This window comes from Colius striatus, chromosome 8 (genome assembly GCF_028858725.1).
Source record: "Colius striatus isolate bColStr4 chromosome 8, bColStr4.1.hap1, whole genome shotgun sequence".
Lineage (NCBI taxonomy): Eukaryota > Metazoa > Chordata > Aves > Coliiformes > Coliidae > Colius > Colius striatus.
The window spans coordinates 30655168-30676060 of record NC_084766.1 but is presented as its reverse complement, the minus strand read 5'-3'; the positions used below and the strand labels follow the sequence as shown (position 1 = coordinate 30676060).

At 48.5% G+C, this 20893-nt stretch overlaps 1 protein-coding gene across 3 annotated transcripts in view; it reads left to right on the top strand.

The window, feature by feature from the left end:
* Positions 1–5215: 5215 nt before the first annotated feature.
* Positions 5216–20893, top strand: part of AFAP1L2 (actin filament associated protein 1 like 2) — a 69517-nt gene continuing 53839 nt past the window's right edge. For all 3 annotated transcript variants that reach the window (XM_062001316.1, XM_062001315.1, XM_062001314.1), the window contains exon 1: positions 5216–5344. In XM_062001316.1, the coding sequence (XP_061857300.1) occupies positions 5329–5344 (16 nt within the window). In that variant the 5' untranslated portion in view covers positions 5216–5328. The remainder of the gene's footprint in view (positions 5345–20893) is intronic.

Sequence of the window (20893 nt, the reverse complement as noted above, 5' to 3'; positions counted from 1 at the left end):
CTGAGCAGCTAAACAGCTCTGGTTTTGTTTGTGTTAGGGCTGATTGTCTTGCCTTTCATCAGTGAAAGTCAGAAATGGCTGGACAGAAGTCAGTGGAGCAACACCAGTGTAAGGCCAGTTTAAGCTAAGGGAGAATTAGGTCATCTCTTTTATGGACAGAACTAGGAAGCCTTCACAGGGAAGCAAGAAGACCTCAAAAGTGATACTCATAGACAGGATGCTTGCAAATCTGGTAAGGTGAAAGATTCACATCCTATTCTCCACCAGAGTACTCACTCCTCTTCCACCGAGCTGCTTTGCTTCCAGCAACCACTCTATCCCAGACAGTGACCCCTCTGCCTCTTTGTTTCTTCTGGCCCCTTCTTTACTAACTGAGCCCTGGCAGGCTCCCAGTGCCTTCCTGGAACTAAGGAACTAGTCTGGTCTGCTACAAAGCATCTCTAAATGTTGTTTCTACGGAAAGATGTTTCCTTGCTGCTCATGCTGCTGAGTTGGTAGCCTGGGATCCTTAACAAACTTCTGCAATAAGCCACGTGGCAATGTCATTTATCACAACTCTCACAAAACCATGTTCCTGGGGCCTGGGGATCTCAGGGCTTCAGCATGTGATGTAAAGTCTGTGATCATATGAATCAGGACAGCTTGCAGCATTCAGCTATTTAGACCTGCCTGGATGAGTGGAGACCTTAGTTCAATTTCCCAATACTAACCGTCCCCTTCACCCAAATCAGAAATTCTGGAAGACAGGCAGGATTCAGCAGATCAGCAGTAAAAGGCATTGGTGGGAGCTCCTGCCAGTGTCTGCTCTGTGCTTCTGTCTAGATCAGGGAGAAAGTTCAAGAAGACATCTGAGCTTGTGGCTGGTGATCCCTTTTAGCACATCTGCTTGTGTGGACAAGCACAAGAGGTCCCCTCCTTCCTTCCAGCTGCAGATGTCTGGCCACTTACCTGGTACTGCCTCAGTTTGCCCTGACTCCACTGCAGCTCAACTTGGCTTCCTCAGCTGAGAGAGGAATCTGCCAGTTTAGTTTTCCACCATTTCAGCATGGAAGTCAAAACAGTAACTGTGAAAATGATGCTAGCAAGAGGCACAATTTGACCAGAAGCAAGCAGAGGAAAGAGACTTCTCCCTTTCAGAGTCAGCAGTGTTGTTTTGCTGGCTCAGCTGTCCCTAGCTCCATGGGCTTTGTTGCTCTTCAGAGAGATCCACGTATGGACAAAAGTTAATTCCACCCCCCCGCCCCCCCAGATTACGGCAGCGTTACAGCCCAGCAGCGCAGCCAGGGGTGATGCCAAAGTGAAGAAGCCTTTAGCTTTGTTTCTTGCCATTTCACAGGACTTCATCTCAGCTTTAATCTCAGCTCAGACCTGTCACAAACACACCTCTGCTCAGATCTCCCACGTCAGTTGCTCTGAAATAACTTTATGCCTCCTTCTCTGCAACACTCCACAGAGATATTACATCCTTGTCTAAATAGGTACCTGAGATGATATTTGGAAGAAAAGAGGACATCAGTGCACCACTATTGACCTGGACACTTCTCACTGCTCACCCTCATCTGACAAGCCATTTTCTATCTCCATCTGTCCTCCAGGTGCCTGCACAGATGGAATATTTGACATGGCTCCACATCTTTCCGGAGCTGAACAAGACCATGTTAACTTTACTTCTGACTGAGCTTGGTCTTGCTGAGTAGATTCCTGAACTAGGTTTTCACAGTCTTGGTAAGAGGGCAAAGCCCTGGACATGTTCCTGTGTAAACTGATTGAGGTTAACCTGCTTTAGCAGAGGGTTGGACTAAATGATCTCTAGAGGTCCCTTCCAACCCCACCATTCTGTGGTTCTGTGATTCTGTGAAATGACAGATACCTTTCATGTGTGCAGGAAATGTCTACCTTTTGTTCTGCCAGCTGGAATATTTTCCCTGAAGACAGGCAGATGCCTGACCATGATGGATTGCTGCAATTGGGATGAACACCTTCTGGGAGAAAGCACTCTAGGAAGTGGCTCTGCTCAGTCCAAGCCAGGTGTGATTCTTCCCAACAGACTTCAAGCACTGCTTCCCCACAGTCAGTGGAGGGCACCTGCAGACAAGCTCTCATGGGAGGATTCCCTTCAGCTTTCACAATGGAGAGAGGTCAATAACTTTCACCAGACTTTGACTCATACTTAAGCTGGGGAAAGAGTGACTACAACCAAAGAGAAGAAAGTCATAGCAAGGATTTAGACAACTGTTAGACATTAAAGACTGCTGATGCAAAAGGTAAGTGTAACAGCAATAACATCAATGAAGCAATGTCCATTTGCTTAGTGTTGATATTTAGGGGAAAAAAAAGGCATTTAGCATTGCCAGTGGATAAAATAGAGGATCAGGATCATGCTTCTGCATGAGGTGTTTAGCAAATCGTTATAATTGTTTATAGCATTTGTTTAGGCTTCTGAATTTATACTTGATAACTTTTCTGTTTGACAGGAAGCAAAGATGCTGAAATGACAGCATGTAAGGCCAGAGAAGCAGAAGCACAGTGGTTGAAAGTGACAGGATGGGGCTTGAGAACTTCAGCCAGGTTGGTAATGTCACTAGCAGTGAGACTGTCTATTAATACAGCATGAATATGCAAGGCAAAAAACATTAACACATGTAATCTATAGTATGATCCTCTGCACTGAATGTGAGCCAGGTAAAAAAAGACAACACTTGAACAGGATGAGCACGGCCTTCAAGCCTTGTCACACCTGAGTCACCACTAATTAACAATAATCATCCCTAATAATAATCAGGAAAAAAGCAAGGAATACATGGGTACACAGGTAGATGGCTGTTATTTTATTGGCTTCAAGAAGCTACACCAGGAAAACCAGTATGAAAGTGTTTGCTCTAGCTGAGCATATGGGCTTCAGCCCCAACACTGGCAGTACTAACTCCTCACACTTACCAGGGTCTGAGTATTTCCCAGTATTTATTAAACCCCAGAACACAACAGCCTGTTTGAAAAAGAATGTCCCAGAGTATTCTAGGTACTTCCTACTGCGAGAGGAAGGGGACAAAGAGGAAGAACTTGTATTCCTCTGGCATTAGTATTTGTCCCATTGTCACTTGCCTGGCAAGTGCCATGGGCCTAAGCAGCAGTCCTGGGATTCCAGAGCATCCTTATCACCACAGGGGAGGAGAAGGAAGGGACACACGGAGGGATGGAAAGGTGGAAAGGCGCTGGACCTGAAGACAGGAATCGCAAGCATCTGACGTCTTGATCTTTCAAATGCTCTTTAATTAGTTTGTTTAACTGGCAGTAGCCCTAATTAGTCTTGCTGAGTTGAAGCAGATGACTACTCATCTGCTTCAACACACAGGCACACTTCAAAAGTTTGAGACACCAGGGCCTACCCTGCTAGATTTTGAAAGCTACAGTCAAGAAGTATCTGGAAAGAGCTCTGAGAGAAGGATTCCTACATGTTTTTTAACCTGCTTTTTCTCCAGTCATTGAAGACTGCTATCTGCTTGTGGTATCTGATTTTGGAAAATGTAAGGAGGGCTATATGATGGAGGCTTGAGGTTTTTTCTACACACACAGCACTAACATTTCCCAAGGCTGCCATGGGCCACAGATGTCAGTGGGCTGTGGGCTAACAGATCCAAAAATTGAGAAATACTGATTCTGTGAGCTTATTGTTGACTTTTTCTAGCTGCCCTCTCCTTCCCGACTCTATGACCCTGCCATCACACAGACAATGATGCTGTCTCTACCATCTTACTTGGACAGGCATGTGGAAATTACTGCTTGTGAGCACTCCAGGCTCTTCAGATACGGGTTGATGGCTGAGAGCTCAGCTTGCAGAGCACAGTCAATGTACAAGGGGCTGTGTGGTTTGGGGAATTCACCTATCTTCCCCGCTGCTCTCTTCAAGAAAAGACCCGTTTCCATTGCAGGCCATACCACCATCTTCCCGATCGCGTTTCAAACCCTGAGCTAGGCCCAAGCTCTGTTTTGCCCAGACCTCAAAGCCTGTGTGTCCCGTGAGGGTCAAGACAGTGGGATGAGGAGTAACCTCCCAACAATGTGACCTTGATGTGACCCCGGTGTGACCCTCATCCTTTAGTGGAAGGAGGACTAGATCCTTGCAAAGACAGACAGTGGATATGGCTCTGGGGAATGATGCAGAGATGACTTCTGGTCCCTTATTTATCAGTTGCTCAGAAGATACATTGATTTTCTAGGTAATGGCTGTATCTCTTCCATAGGATCAGTGGGGCTGCCCATCCAGGTCTGATGCCTAGTTTCTTCTCTTGCCAAAAAGCCCTTGTGATAGAAAGGTATGACTCCCTTGTCCCTCACACTGGTGGCTTAACCTTAATTCTGAAGAAAAAACTTGTCTATAACCCTTGTGCACCTTGTCTATTTTAACTTGGGATGTTTTCATTATTGATATAAACATTAAATTCCCACAGTGTCTCCAAAATATTGGCCTCAGGACAGATTGGCGCCTGTGCCTCATGTTGAGGTCAGACTGGATGCCCATTTGTTATTCTTTATGCACTTTGGGCACAGTGGCTCTGTCTGTGGTGGTGGAAATCTGGCAAGAAAATTATTGCTGCAGCCCAAGGACAGGGACATCTTCCTGCGAGATCTGCTCTGTCCAGGGGGCAGCACCCACCAGGAACCCTTAATGAAGCCACTGGAAAAGCAGAATGCAAACTTGCTGGCTCAGGGTTACTGCTTCTGGAAGGTGGAAGGAGAAGCTGAATGTTCAGCCTGCCAGCCCTGCTCAGGGCAGGAGGTGGATCGCTGGCTGACTCCTGCCTGGGGTCTCAGCACTGGGATCCACTGGGACCACACACAGCTATCCCCGGGACCACCAAGGCCCTCCTCTGGCCCAAAGCAACACTGTGGCCAGAGCAAACACCATCCTAAAGGCAGGGAGGAGGCAGGGCACCCCTGCTCCAGGTACACGCTGGGGAGCAGCAAGGGGCCCTCAGCCCAGCACCGCTGGCACCCTTTTTCTTCCTCCTGCCCCCGGCCCCTGCCCCGCTCCGACGAGGCAGGACTGTGCCGTGCCGTGCCGTGCCGCGCGGGACACGGAGTGCGGCCGCTCCCCAATCCCCGCTCTCCCTCCCGCACTCGGCTCTGCATTGCCCATCCCGTAGCGCCGACCGCGGCCATCTCCGCGGCTCCGGGGCGGGGCGGGCGGGGCGGGGCGGCCCGGGCCGGCCGGGGGATCCGGCCCCGCCGGAATAAGAGGCTACCGGAGGGCGGCGGAGCGGAGCGGAGCCGCGTACTGAAGTCCCGCGGAGCCTGGCGGGTTCTGCGCTCTCCCGCCTTGTCACCCCCATGGATAAATACAGAGGTGAGGCCCCCGTCACGCGTGTCCGTGTCCCGCGGACCCCCGCGCCGGCACTGCCGTCCTGCCCGCGGGTGGAACGTCGGGGACGCACGGGGCGGCGTTGCGGGTGAGGGTGTTTGGGGGGTGACGGACCCATTGCTGTCGGGTCTCTGTGGTTTAGCTGTCTCCACGCGTGGGAAAACGTGGCGGCGAGGGGCTGTGGCAGCTCCGGAGGCGATGTTTCCCGAGAGAGGCACATCCCCCGGGCTGCGGGGAGGGGGGTCCCCGCGAGTTGGGCTCAAGCTCCCTTGCAGGGGACAGACTGTCCCGCGAGTGGGGCGGGCGGCGAGGCGGGGGCCGGCGAGTGGGGCTGGGGTCAGCCCGCGGCCGGCGGCGGCGCGGGAGGTGCGGGGCAGTACAGTACGGCACAGCCGGGAGTGGAGTCCTCCCGAACCCGCCTCGGGCACTGGGCGCCGAGAGGCAGTGCCGGGGGAAGGCAGGAGAAGTGCAGAGATCTCTCGTTTTACACCCTCTTCGGATCAGGACCTCTTCTTTTTTTTTTGTCACTTAAAAGCAGCGCCTTGTTTCGTTTTCTGCAGCCGCTGAATTTGGCTGCCGTTGCCTGCTCCTTTTTTCTTCCTAAATTTCTTAACTGCTTGGACTTCCCACGCTCCCAGACTTAACAGGCACGACATTGAGTGCCCCGTTTCCTAAATACAAGTAGGTTTGGTGGTTAGGGAGAGGGCAGGTGAGCAGCCGCCCTGCTTTTTCCCTGGCAAATCTCATCCAGGCTGATGGTTACCCACGTCCCATTTATTTCGCCACAATCAATGGCTCTGGCGCTTCCTGTGTGATGCTACACGGTCATTATCAGCCAGAACGGCTCGTCTCGGGCTTGCTGTGCTATGGGCAGCTCATGGAGACTTCTCAAACTTTAGTGCTCCTTGCCAGCTGAGGAGGGAGAAGGTGGGGTGATGTGCCCCGGGCATTGGACACTCGGATGTGCCGGGGTACCCAGAGATTTCTGCTCCATCTAGTGTGTAAAAGTCTCCCCTGGAGTAGGTGGGTCCAGCAGTGTCTGCAGTAAACTTTACCTGTTGAGAGGAAATGCAGCTCTCCTTGTAGCTGCTGACCTCTTTATGGAGCTTGAACGCAGGCAAGGAACGTGGTGCCAGACAAATACACTCCTACCTGACCCTGTTTGGACTTGTTCCTCTCCAGCTGACAAGGCTTGATAAGATCTCATCAGATGCATTTAAGCTGATGCCCTTGTTCCCTAATCTTCGGTGGGGGTTTTTAATGTCAAGGTATCGTATCGGCTGAAGTTCATTTTTACCACGACTGTGTAATTTTTTTTTGCCTGTGTAAGTATTTTAGTATTCTGACAGGGCTGGCACTGTGCTGCCTGTTGCATTTTGATCCCTTTCCTCCTTATAGTTGATACTTTTGCAGGCCTAATAAGCACAATAGTAACACACTACAAAATGATGTTAACAATTAGATTACAAATCAAATACTGTGTAGGTTTTTGGGTGGTTTTTTTTGGTTTTGTTTTCTGGCAGAGTCTGCACAATTCCATTCAGTTCCAGTAGCAAAGCAGTAGATTGATTAAGATCCAGCTATGTTTTGTATATTGTCTTTTTAAATATGCACACTGCTCCCTCAGAGCAGCGGGGATGTGTTCTGCACATGTGGAATGAATAGCAAGTGCAGTGGATGGCGGAGCTTCTCCCGTCCTTTTCATGTGGGTGCGTGGGAGTGGATGGGCATTAGCGAGGGCACCACCGCATCTCCAGCTCTGCAGGGCAGCTGCAGGTGATGGCAACGGCTTGTTTAGGAGGTGGGAGGTGTCCCCAGCATAGTGGGGTAGCTGGAGTCACTAGGGAATGGTGGCAGGGGAGTGTGTGAAAAGCTGAGGGAAAATGCAGGGGAGCTGAGAGCACTGAGGAGCAGAGGGAGAAAGCAGGCAAGGAAGCTGTTAATAAGCACTGGGGATGTGTGCCTGTTCTGGTGGAGAGATCTTGTTGCTGCCCTGGCTGAGTCTTCCTCCTTGCTGCTAGCCAGGCAGAGTGCTTGTGCAGGGAAATCCTGTTGTAATAGAGGGACCCAGAGGGCTGTTGAGCAGCGAACTGGTCTTCTGGGGAGAGAAAATTGACTACAAGATCTTTTATTATTGCTTAAGAAGTGAAGGTTGCAAGCACCAGCAGCCTTCCTTTCCTTTAATTGCAGGCAGGGTTGTGCTGCAATGGGAGCTGTAAGCTGGCAGGCAGGAGAGGTGTCCCTCCTGGTCAGGAGCAGGGTGAAGTGGCAGCAGGAATCTGTGGGGCAGAGCATGTGGGGCCAGGCAGGGTGTGAGCCCAGGAGCCCAGGGCTGCTGGCCAGTGGGGTGGCACCCGTGCAGCGAGAAGAGCTCGGGCTGTCGGACTCGCATGGTAGGAAGTGAAGGAGGGATTGTGAAACTCTCCTGGGAATGGTTTTCCTTTCCCAGCCTCTGCAGATGAGGTTGCAAGGCCAGCTGCATAGGAAGACATTGCCTCTTGTTAGGCTGTTACAGCTCTGAAGGATGATCTTGATGTGGGGCAGGGTTTTATTGTGCCAGGCTGCAGTGAAGAATGTCTTCTGTGGGTGAACATGCTGTTGAAAAATCCACCTTCTCCCTGTGATTCAGGAAGTGCATGTGAGGCATAAAGAGCAGCAGACCCAACAGCACAGTGGAACAAGAGGCCTGTTTGCAGAGAGCAGAGGGCAGGTGTGAGTGAAGGTGGTCGCGGTACCCACAGCCGCGTAGTGACAAGGACAGAGCTCCTCTGCTCTTGTTCCTCTGTTCCCCACAAACACTCCCTGCGCTCATCCCCACGTGTTTTGCCTTTGAATATGACATTTGGACAACTGTCTCACCTTATGCTCTCTGTTACACTGTACACTATGGCTTCTTGGCTACCCCTTGCCCCACTTGTCAGCCACGGTCCGTGACCAGCCATCCCCTGACCCTGGGAGGGAAGAGGTGCTGAATGCACTGTTACTGATGAGGCCTGTCTTGGTGGCACCTTTACTTATCTGCCCTCCCTGTCAAGTCCTTGTCACCACAGTCACGGGTGACTCCCCTGTGTTGCAGCCCTGTGCATGTCATTTGAAATGTCAAGGGATGTGAGCCTTGAGAGCTCTGTTAGATTATTACTTTATTTTAAATGTGTTGGAGCTCTGTGATGTAAATTGGAGTGTCTTGCAGCCCCGTTCTCCAAAGAAAGGCATTTGGCATTCTTGTTTTACTGTCTCTGAACAAAGGCACAAGCTTCACTTTTCTGAATGTCTCTTAGTGCTCTGTAGGGCACTGGCAGTGTTTGCAGAGCCCTCCTAAGCAGTTGAGCATTGTTTTACTATGGAGGAGGGTGGTGGGCTTAACAGAGGCCAACAGTTTAGCATTGATAAGGATTAAAATGATGACTTAGTAGAAAGATGAGGTGTTTGCTTGCTAGTTAACATGTTTGAACTGGGTGGAGAAAGGGGTGTGAGTCTGTTTGGAACTTTTGCACATGTTCTTTTTAACAAGCTCTTGCAAATACAGGGAGATGAGCTTGGGATTAAACCACAAAGTGGAGACATGAATGAAAGACATGAGCACTGGTAACAGTCTGAGGCCTTGAATAAACTCTTGTTAATCAGAGTCAGAAATGGATTGATTCATATTAACATGATCTAGGCTCTATACAAACATATGTGGTTTCTCCTCAGCTGAGCATCAACACAGCTGTTGTGTTTAGCTAATTGTCTTGGTGTAACTGGCAACTGGAGAAAACAAGGCAATGTACTGCCCTATACTGAATCCAGTACGATTTTCAGCGGTTGGGCTGAGCCCTCTTTTAGATGCAGTTGAAAACTCATGTGCTGCATAACCTCATATGCAGTAACCCTCACTTGTGTGAGAATGACCCTTGTTGGTTTTGGAGAATGGAAGGGACTCTGGGGAACAGGCAGCAGGAGTTCAGAGTCATTTACTCAGCAGGGATTTATTTAGGAGATGAAGCCTTTTTCTGTGACCAAAACCACAACCTGTCTCAATCATATGTCTACTGTGTCCACCCTACCATGCCATCCTACACACTCTCACCTATACTTGTATAACACCTGTCGCTTCTTCACAGCTGCATTTCTTACGTACACAGGGCACCTGAGGATGTTGTATGGGGTGCACACAGGCCTCTTCTGTGCTCTCCAGATCAGGGCAGACTTGCTGCAGGAGGGCCTAAGGCTGTGGGGATTGCTGGCTTCAGTCCTTTTTGTTGAGCAGTGATGGGGAGTGTGTGTGTAACTGTCAGGCCTGGGAATGCTCCTTTTGCTACCCCCAAAATAGTCACCAGAGTATGCCCCATCTCCTGAGAGTGTGGAGCAGGATCCATGCAGTGAAGTGCAGTGGGAGCAGTACCCCGTGGCCTTGCACTCTGGGGTCTGTATCCCACCTGTGTCACTACCAAAACTGCCTGGAGTGCTCCCAGGCTCAGAGTGTTTGAGCACCTGCTTTGGAGTGCTCCTGGCGAGACACAAGCCCTTGCTTTTCTCTGTGGCATTGACTTGTTTGTCGCTCCTGTTCTCCTGTGCCCCCTGGCTGCTGGGGACCACAGATGCCATGTCAAGGAGTTTATTGTTCAGGGGTTTTCAGTGATCGCTTTCATTGAACACCCACAGCCCAGGAACACAGGGAGTGTCTATGCAAAAATGCTTGTACTGCTTTATTTTGGAGCATGACAGGCTCTTTCAGTGCTCAGCACTGGCTGTGGACTAGGGGCAGGGAGTCAGCTGAGCAGCCTGTGTCACTCAGGCTCTGCAGGGCTGTGCACCAAAGCACTGTAGGCTTTTAAACCTGAGTTCTGGACACCTGCTGAAATGCACACTTGCTCCACAATCTTTCCAACTCAACACACAGCCCATATGGAAGACTTAATGACCTGACTGAATGCCTTCAGGTTTTTTTACAGCAAATTCAGGGCCTGAAGCTCCCTAATCAGTGACCAATGGCTTCCTCACAACCATCCTGCCTGGATCCAGGGAAATTAGGGATGCTGTGAAGTCTAATTTGCTGCACCCTCTGGAAAGGCAAGTCGTCACCCAAGGCAGGGAAGTGAGTCTTCAGGCAATAGCAACCAGAGAGCCCAGAGCTGTAGGGGACATCTTGGGGAACCAAAAATCAGAGGTGCACCTATGATTAAAGATGATGCAGAGCACGTGCACCTAGGACATAGGTGTTTCTCTCTGAAGCTGCCTGGCTCAAGCACGGATCCCGACCCAGCAAGTAAATTGGGATCCTGCAGTAACACAGCCAGTTTGACAACCTGTGTGTTGTTTACCTCATCTTGGAACTTGAGTCATTTGTGCTTTTCTCTTGGGTCAGCAGACAAGATAGACTGGTCTAGTCTGTGCTGCAGACTGTCAGCGCAGCTCTGTGGGTCAGAAATGTCTCTGACGTGGCCTTGCCCCAAGGACCTGCTGGTGCAGGTGCCAACACAGCCAGTTTCTGGGATGGAACCACTTATTTGGCTATGGTTTGGAGGCGGATAGGGAAGTGTCATTGAACAGTCAAGCTCCCTGGCGGTAGCTGGGAGAAGCCATTTCCATTGTAAGAGCTATACTGCAATTTGGAAGAGAGGAGTTAAATCTAGTAACTTCTGGCTGATAAAACCTTGTATGAGTTGCAGAAATTCACAAAAGGAAAATCTGTTTAGAAGTGTTCAGTAGGAAGACACTGATCTCCCAGTACCCAAAGCTTATAAATTAATAGGCTTTGGTTTTGCCTTGTTTTTAAGCAAATAAATAAATTTACTTGAATGCATGGAGAAGAGCTTTAGGAAAGATACAAAACATCCAAAACAAACACAAATGGCTGAGGGTGGCCAGAAGAGCTGAGCCCTTGGAGAGGCCCAGCGAAGCAGGACTGGCCGTGCCTGCACACTCCCCTTTTGTGGGGCCAAGGTCAGGCCCAAATCCAGCATCCTGCTCCAGCCACAGCCGAAAAACAGAACAACTGGAGCTGAAACCCCCAGAAGCAGTTAATCTTAGGGCTGGTGGGCCAGGATGGCTGTGAGAGCAGCTGTTGCTGAAGGAGGTGTGAGTGTGCTGGCAGGGAGGCTAGGCACAGTGGTGGAGGGCAGCTGTGGCAGCCCGGGGGTGTAGGAGAGAGCCTGGGAACTGCCCTGGTGTCATCTAAAGTTAAAAAAAACAGGGTCAGGATTCACTACATTACTTTTTTCCTCTTTTTTTACCCCAATGACCTATTGCCTTCTTCGTGGGCAAAATTCCATAGAAAAGACATCTGAGGATGGTTTGGTGTATGGCAACATTGTTTTGGGATATAAACAGCTCTGTCTGGAAGTAAATATCTCAGAGTTATGGGATCAGACTGAAACTCCCACGTAACATCCAGACTTGGCCACTTGCATTTAATAAAAGCTGGTATTTTCCCGCCTTGGGTGAGCTGTGCTCTGTCTTGCAGAAAGGCTTTTCTGATATGTTTTTTTCCTTCCCTTTGGATCTGCTTAGGATAAAAGTATAGTGCAAGGCTTAGAAGACGCCTGGGAAATAAGCATCCACAAGCCTTAGCTGGCAGTTCAGCCTGTGGGCTTCTTATTTCTGAGCGTAGGAATCTCCTCCTGAGATAACCAGGAGCAGCAGCCGCCCCCAGCATGAGAGTGATGCACATGTTTTTCCACTTGCTCTTGTGAATTAAAGGACTGAAACTTATTTTTAAAAATGTCTTCAGACTCCCCAACTTGCTAATAATGAATATATTTAGGCTTTCCAGAGTTATCACTGATTTTGGGGTGTAGAAGTGGGCAGGTAAGCAGCGGGGGTGCTTTTTTGAAGAAGTTTGCATAATGCTTTGGCAACAGTGCTTTGGAGGAGGTGGGATTGACCCAGGAGATCCTTGCAGTTCATGCTCAAGGTGTGGCTTGAGCCCTTCCCTCTTGAACTGAGTTAGATGGGGAGCGAGTTTTGGGCTGCTGTGAGGACGGGATCTGATCTCCATCCTGAAACCTGTGTGTGCACTGAGGCAATTGGTGAGGGGAGGTGTGTGTGGAGGCTCCTGTGAGCTTAGATAAGGTGTCTGTAAATAAGTTTCTGATCCAAAGTCACTCTGCAGATCTCATCACTGCTATTTATCACTACAAAGTATGACAACTATTAAGTCCTGGGAAGAAAGAGCTGGCTCACAGAGCACAAGTCACACAATGTCACTAGTTTTGCAATGTCACTAGTGACTTTAGCTGAAAGCCTGTCACAAGATGTGTGTGAAATGTGGAGCTTGCTTCTGCTGAGGAATGCAGCTGGGTCAGCTGCAGCCCCACAGCCTTCCAGTAGTGCTGTTGATTTGTCATTTCTGTGGAATAAGCCAATGCATCTGTCCTGTCAGTCGCAGTGCCAAACACCTTTGACTTCTGGTGCTGCCCCTGTGAATGAACTGAGATCGGTACTAATGCAGAGCTGCTCTTCAGTGTGTGCTGGTTACAGGTATGCAGAAGTTAAGTGGCCACCACTTGTGGTAGCAAAATATCATGACTGTGGAAATTGGGGCTGCCTTTAAAAGCAGAGATGTGGCAAGCCCAGGCTTCTGCAATGGCTTGTGACAGCTGGAGGCCATCTGCCCCATCCTTCCCATCAGCAGCTTCGTCCCTGTTGCTTGGCTGGGGAGCATGTTCTGTCTCCTTTGTTTAAATCCGGTGTCTTCAAGGATAGTTTGCATTTTATTGCAACCTCTGAAAATCTATCTTGGAGTCTTGAATGGTGGGAACTTCTGCTGTTTTTACTGTGATACTTTCAGACTTCTCCATCGCTCCAGGTTATACAGAATCTGACAGAGAGCTGGGACTGTGGTGTATAGTGCTACAGGATAATCTGCTTTAGGGTTGCCTGATCTTGGCAGCTGCTGAAGTATGATCAAGCCCTCCCAGAGAAGGGAACTGCTTGAGCCCAATTAGTTCAATGTACAAAGCAGCTGACATCTTTCTGCCTTTCTGTAGCTAGCTGAGCTGAGAGATATGTGTCCATCTCATGTAACCACGGCCAGGTTTTTGGTCCTTGTTGAGTATTCAGTGTGTGCTATTGTTAGAAGATGAGTTGTGGATTAAATAGGATGAACTGGTTCTGAGGGGAGATGTGAGCCAAAGGCAGGCAGGCAAGCCTTGCTGCTGCTCGTGGGACAGGAGCCATCCTTCCCAAGCCGGAGGCTGCAGAAGGGCAGGCCGTATGCTGAGCCAGGTGGCTGTCGCCATCGGCTACTGCAGGGGTCTGGAGTCTGCTGGGCAGCACAGTGACTACGTGCTTTTGCTCTTGTATTTTTTCAGGCCATGTAGGTGGTTTGCTTCATCTGGGGCATGCTGCAGTTGGTGCCTGGGGCTGCAAATGTAACCAGTGTTAAGGGTACAGGTACATTTGGAGTTCAGCAATTTCATCTGTCTTGCTGAGAGGTGGTCACTAGTACCCCAGAGCAGTTCAAAGTCAACGGTGAAATGCATATGCGACTATTTTGGGTGGGTTTGGTTTGCCCCAGCCTCACTATTTTTCTTCCCAACTTACTTCTGCCTGACTCTGCTGCTCTGGGAAGCAGGAGACAAATGTGGCTGTTGGTGACGCTCAGCCTGTGTGCAGCTGTGGTATCTCTAAAAGCCAGTGACCTCAGGAACAAGTCATCTCTGCAGAGCAGCTTCCCGTGCTCTGCCTCCTTCACCTCACCATTTCATCCTGCAATGCCTCTTTTGGCTGGTTTGTGAGAAAGTCTTCACGTCTTCATACAGCTAACTTCTCATGATGGGCATAATCATCAGTTAGAGGATTCTGTCTATAACCTATCTAATAACACTGAGGAGTTTATAAGACAATCCTGCTTCTGTACACCAAGCGTGCACATAGCTTTTTTGCTGGCAAGGATCCGTCTTGTTGCAGGGTTGGAGCTGTATGTGTTAAGAGGCAACCCAAATGTTCTCTGAGATGTGTGGTGAAGATGTACTCACGTTTACACAAAAACAAAAGGTTGTGTTTCTTCTTACTGATACAAAATAGGAGTCAGCTGCCATACCCTTTAGCAAAGCAACACTTGTAAATGAATTACTCTTGAGTTAAGCATGGTATTATTCTATATAAGCACCAGTTCTCATTACTGCTGTAACTTTGCCCCACCTTTTCTTTTCCAGTCACATTACAGGATACATACACATGTATCTTTCAGCTTTCTCTAATGAGCGATGCTAGCTGATGATACTACCTGGTTGTCATGTCAGTTTAATTTGCTGCAGCTTTGAAATTGATCCTCTAGTGAGACGATAATTCGTGGAAACTAGGTAGTTTTTCAGGTGCTGAAAGGAATTATTGGCTTGTTCAGTACTGGATGTCCTAATACAGTACTGTACAGACCCTGTAACTGATTAAAGTGTCAGAAATGTATCAATGCTTGCAAACGTGGCTTGGCTTCCATCTGAGACTGTGTGAACTCTTAAAGCCTGGTTCTAGGAAAATTCCTCAGTTTTGCAAATGAGTCTTGAAGTGTATTTATTATGCTGAACTATGCTAAGTGATTTCTGGGATACTGAGTTGTAATTCTGCCTCTGATCATGGTCCACAGCTGTTGGGACGCTGTTAATGTGGTTTGTCATCTCAGTGCTTGGATCATGGTAGCTAGACACAGCTCAGTGGGTTCTTGATTTAATCACCTGTGTATGCCAAAATAATGATCAAATCTATTTAAATGGGTTACACTGATTTGTACTGAGCGAGCAGAAACTGGTACTATATGAAGCAGAACAGACCTGGGCGAGGGTGTAGTTGCTTTAAGCCTATGTCTGTTAGCACTCTGCGCTAGTTAACTGCAGTGAACGTTGCTTTCGGATCAGGTTGTTCAAACAGATGCTCTCTTTGAGTGTAGAAAAGGATCTATTTCTGGAAATTGAAGTAGGAGTTGGCAGGGTGAGGTGGGGGAAATGAAATGGCAATCAAAATTCCTGTATACTATCCTAAAGGCTCATTTCACATGTCTGGCTGAGAAGAGAAACAAATGCTTTCTTGACCTATAAGCCTCAGCACTCCCCAAAACAAATTGATTTATGTTTCATCCTGATAGTTTACTGGAACTATTAAACCAAAAGAGCAATGGCAGTTTTAGTAGACTGCTTATAAATAATTTCAGTGAGCTTTGGGCAATGCTGGGGCTGGAAATGCTGTGGTGCTGGAGTAAGGGAGTGCTGGTAGTTGGGCATTGCCAGTTGGGCATCCACACCAGCCCACCCTGCATACAGCCAAGGTGCTGGGACAGTACCCAGAGATGAGATGTGACAGGCTGAAATTCTGTAATAAATGGCATAGGATTTCATATTCCTGTTTCTTTGGACTGGTTGTGTCAGCCTTCCTTCAATTCTTTGGCTTAAATGATGATCTCTCACTATGGTTACATGCTGGGGTTTCTTTTGCGTTTGCTGCTGATAGCATTTGGGCTGTTGTAACTGACCAGCACAAGAATGAGACTCACAAATCCCACAGGAATGTAGAAGCCACAGAGAGGAGCAGGAGCACAGCCAGGTGTTGAGCACAAAGAACAGTACTTGTGAGAGGGAGCTTCAGGATCATATGTAGGGTGTCCTACTAGTGCTGTGCATGTCATAAAATGGAGTATCCTTGCTGTCAATGTAGGTTGTTTACTGTGTCTTTGAAACCAATGTCACTCCAAAATCAGGATAGGAACTGTGGACTGTTACATACTGTTTCCAGGTCACACATTCTTACATCAGCTGGCTGTTGGGTGTCTCCGTTAAGAAAGATATAACTCTAGAAGATACTCCAGTGCTTTTTTTAAGGTATTCTTACAATGATTTAACTCTGGTCAGACCACTTCACACTGACACTCCCGATCAGCTACAAAAATCTTTGCAGTTGCTTTTGTTCTCATACTGGATTGAGGTTTTTGTTGGAAATGCTCTATTTCATCATATGTTCTTGTTTTTCCTGATATACATGAATGCTTGTTGGCCCACATTTAGAGGAGATGGGAAAGGCCAAATTAATTCCTGGTGTCACTGGGCTCACCACAAGGACCAGACTGGATTTGAGATTTATATTAGGTTGACTGCAAGTTATACCAATTTTTATTGATGGATTACTTATTGATTGTATGGGAAATAGGGTTAAAGAGCTTTTGTCATTCCTGGAAATCTAATTTTAACATAACAAAAAATGATTTGTGATAGAGGAAGAATGCAGAGCTGGCAACTCCTTTGCCAAACAGAAATGCTAATGGTTCCGAGTGCTAATAGCACAGACACGCTGGCCCTTGCTCCAGACAAAATTATTTGGACTGTGAAAGACGAGGAGGCTCTATCACCCTGGAGATGCACTTTCTGACAATACAGCCAAGTCATCCAGGGACACCTCAGCAAGGGCTGAGGGGCGTGGGCTGCAACACAAACCCCATCAGCTTGCGACATCTTCAACTTCTCTGATGCTTCAGGCTGAAGCCTCATTTAAGCTCTTCAGCTGCTGCTGAGATGGTGCTCCTGAGGGTGTTTGCTAATCCCAGATTCTGGGTTGAAATTTCACATTTTCTTTCAACCATTGACTGTACAATTGCCTTCCCTCACTCACGCATTGGCTTTCTGTCTGTTATTCCCAAACGTGCAGGCCTGCTCTGCCATCGTACAGGCAGAAGGAAGTAAAATATTCCATTTTGAATATGTAAAGGGAGCTGCTGCCTAGCACAGACAGAGCTGGCTTCTAGATGAAAGAGTCAAATGCCAAACTGTTTTGTTTCAATTTGAGCAGGAGAAGCTTTGATCTAGAGGAGATGACTCAGTCAGTAGCAAGGAACAATTCTTTATAGTGAGTTTAGAAATAATAAAACCCAAAGATTTAGACTATGATGGCCTTGACACATCAGTCATGCTGTACATCATGTGAAAATGAAAACCATAATGTCTGAAATGAAGCGTGGAGGCTCTTCTGAAAAGAGAAAAGACACTTCTAATGTAGATTGCCAAGAGTCTTCCCAAAGCCAGAAAGGACTGGGAGTGGGGAATAATGAGCAACGTGGACAAAGCAGGAAGGGGAATGCAGCATAGCTCAGGCCAGAGGTGAGGCCAGGATGAAAACTGGGATGTCCTGACACCAGGTCAGGCTCCATAATTCACGTGTGCTGCTTCCCCTTCACCCTGACTCGCTAAATCTCCATTGTCACCGCTCGTGGGGGATGGCAGACGCGGTCAGGCCCTGCTGGGTCACAGGGCTGGCTCTGGTTGTGTGGAGTGGGGATGGCCAACTTCTTGCTACTGAGCTGCTTTTATCCGGAGCCAGGTGTCCGGACTCAGATCAATGCAGCTGTGTTTCATGGCACTGCAGCTGACCAAACAAACACAGCTGGGCTGGGTCCTGGTGTCTGCGCTGGCCACAGCCACAGGCCTCGAGCGAGCCGTGCGTGCCGGTGGGCCTTTGGCGCGGGCAGGATCCCGGGGTGTGGTGCCACGCGCCTGGCTTGGCTCAGTAGTCTGTTGGCAACTCCCACTATGAAAGGGAGATGTCACCAGTGGTAATTATTTCTGTAGCTTTGTTCTGCATCTAGGCACTGGACCTACATTTTGTTCTGTACTGCTAAAAACAAATGGGTGTCTACCTGGAGAGGGCCTCAGAACGTTTAGGTGGTGGAGGCTTCTTTGGCACAGTGGCCTTGTGGAGCATCCTGTTGTCTTACAGATTATTGCTTCTGAGAGGGATGGCCCAGCCCTCAGCCTTATAATCCCACCTCCTTACCTGCACTATCTCTAGTGTTTGTTCTCCCTCTCACCAGCAGACAGCTACTAGCTCTTCACCAGGTTATTCTGCTGGCATTGCTTGTTGACAGACTGGGCAGCAGTAGGAGCAGTGTGCCAGGAAGAGGTACCAGTTCGTGGGGCAGCTAAGCACCATCAAATGGGCTCATCCAGGAGGTTGAGAAAGAGCAGGTCTTTCAGAGATGCCTGGCAGCAGTGACTTGCCAAGTTTTTGTTGTAGCCCTCACCACCGAATTTGATACATGGTCTCATGAGATGGCCCGAGCTACAAAGGCATAGAGATATTAGAGAGGGAAAAGATCCTTTAGCTAATCTAGTTTATCCCATGTTCCACAAAGTGTTCTCCCTGTTTACATGTGGTTTACTCCCAGTGAGGTGACTCATTTCAGTTCTCTTGGGGATTATTCCCTGGTGTAGGAAGTCTCATTACTCTTACAGTATAAAGGTGATGTATAAAGGCATTAGATGTATCTAATGAAAGAGTAAGATAATTTCCTTTCTTGGCATAGCAAATAAAAAAGCCATTTTCACTGACGCCAAAGAACAGCCAGTGCTGTGATTTGGGAACTGGAAACAGTGTGTACATACCAACAGATGCACTAAGGATGCAGCTGCCCACGTTGCACAGAATCACCAAGTTGAAACGGTCCTGGCTCACATGAGTGTCACAGCACTCTGTGCTCATGGGCAACTGCTGTCCTGCAAGTGGAGAGAATGTGGTTGGAGGGAAGCAAGGTCCTCAGCAGGCAATGGGCTGGCTCACAGGTGGCAAGGACTAACCCTGATGGGTCTAGGAGGCCTCTCTGCTCACTGCAGCTGGTGGGGAAGTGGCCAGGGTCCTGCCTGCCTCTGGCAGGGTGTGCAGGTGAGGGACTGGCTTGTTGCTGGCATGGAGCAGGGCTGATGAGTTGCATCCCTTCCTTGAGGAGGAAGGAGCAGGGTCACTGGTGCTTTCACCCTGGGGGTGTGTGGGATGGGGGGAGCACCTGCTGTCTATGCTACAGCAAAGTAGCTTGAGAGCTCTCAGATGTCACCAAATTCTTCTCATCAGAAGGGAGATGCTCCACTCCATCATCTTGATGGCCCTGCACTGAACTCTCTCCATCAGCTCCCTGTCCTTCTTGAACTGAGGGGCCCGGAACTGGACACAATATTCTAGATGTGGTCTCACAAGGGCAGAGTAGAAGGGGAGAAGAACCTCTCGCGACCTATTGCTCACAGTCCTCCTAATACCTCCAGGAGACCACTGGCCTTCTTGGCCATGAGGGCACAGTGCTGGCTCATGCTCATCCTGCTGCCCACCAGGATCCCCAGGTCCGTTTCCCTACACTACTCTCTAGGAGTTCATTCCCTGACCTGTGCTGGTACATGGGGTTATTCTTTCTCAGATGCAAGACTCTACACTTGCCCTTGTTGGATTTCATTAGATTTCGCTGTCCAACCCTCCAGCCTGTCCAGGTCGGGTGTGTCAGCCACACTCCCCAGTTTAGTACTTGCTGACAGTGCCTCTGTTCCCTCATCAAGGTCATTAATTAATAGATTGAACAGTACCAGTCCCAGCACTGATGCCTGAGGGACTCCACTAGACACAGGCCTCCAACTAGACCCTGTCCCATTGATCACAACTCTCAGCCTTCTTCCCTTCAACCAGTTAACAATCCACCTCACTACCTGATCATCTAGCCCACACTTTCTCAGTTTTGCTGGGAGGATGGTGTGGGAGATGGTGTCAAATGCTGTACTGAAATCCAGGTAGATCACATCCACTGCACTACCACCATCTATCCACCTGGTCTTCATAAAAGGCTAACAGGTTTACCCAGTGCCACCATGTGAAGGTTAAAGGAAAAACATTTTCTGGTGAGTAGCACTGGTAATCACAGAACCCCAGAACAATAGAGGCTAGAAGAGAGCTCTAGAGATACAAATAGTGGTCATTGTACCTGAAAACTTGCGTACTATAAGGGTTATTAACTGCTCTTAATGTGTGTTGAAAGAAAATGTCCAGAATTGGTGGCAATCCTCAAAGCTGTAGGTGTGTCCAGCACTGCAGTATTGTCATGGAGGTCCCTTTTAGATGGAAGGAAATTGATGTAATAAATGCTTTATCAGAAAACCAGACCAATTTCTGCTTGCAGCGAAGACCATAACTTTAAAATATAGGACAAAGAGAGAATACATAATAAATCCAGCAGGGAACAAGGAAAGCATGTAGCAACTGCAAAAGATCCAAACATATGGAAAATTCAATTCTATGGAGAATTAAGTCACTATTGTGTAATCAGGATCAATGGAAATGAGCTGATGTCAGTATTGGACTGGCTTAATGCATGGATGGAAAATTGTGTCCTCTCGGAGAGACCTGCTAATAGGAGAGGAAGCTCCACACATGCTGCATTTCCATTAACTGTTGGATTTTTACCTAGGAGGGGCCTGATTCAAACTCTGCAGAAGTGAACAGAGTTTCCAGTGACCTGAAACTAATTTGAGGTCTGAATCTAAAAGAGCCATAGAAGATGGCAAACAGTAAGAGCCTGTGATGAACATTTACCTGATACTGGTTGTTCAGGGTGAAACTTATCCCTTTTATTCCATCTGTGTGAGCCTTTTGCATCACAGCTTACCTGCTCATCCCTTCAGGGGGGACTGCAGTGGTGCAAAGCCCCTCTCCAGTAAGGATTTTCTTCCTGAACCCCCAGCTGCAGACTGGAAGGGGGCTGTACCTGGCACCAGAAGGGAGAGCTGTCACCTGTGCCCAAGGTATTGAGACGTGAGTCTC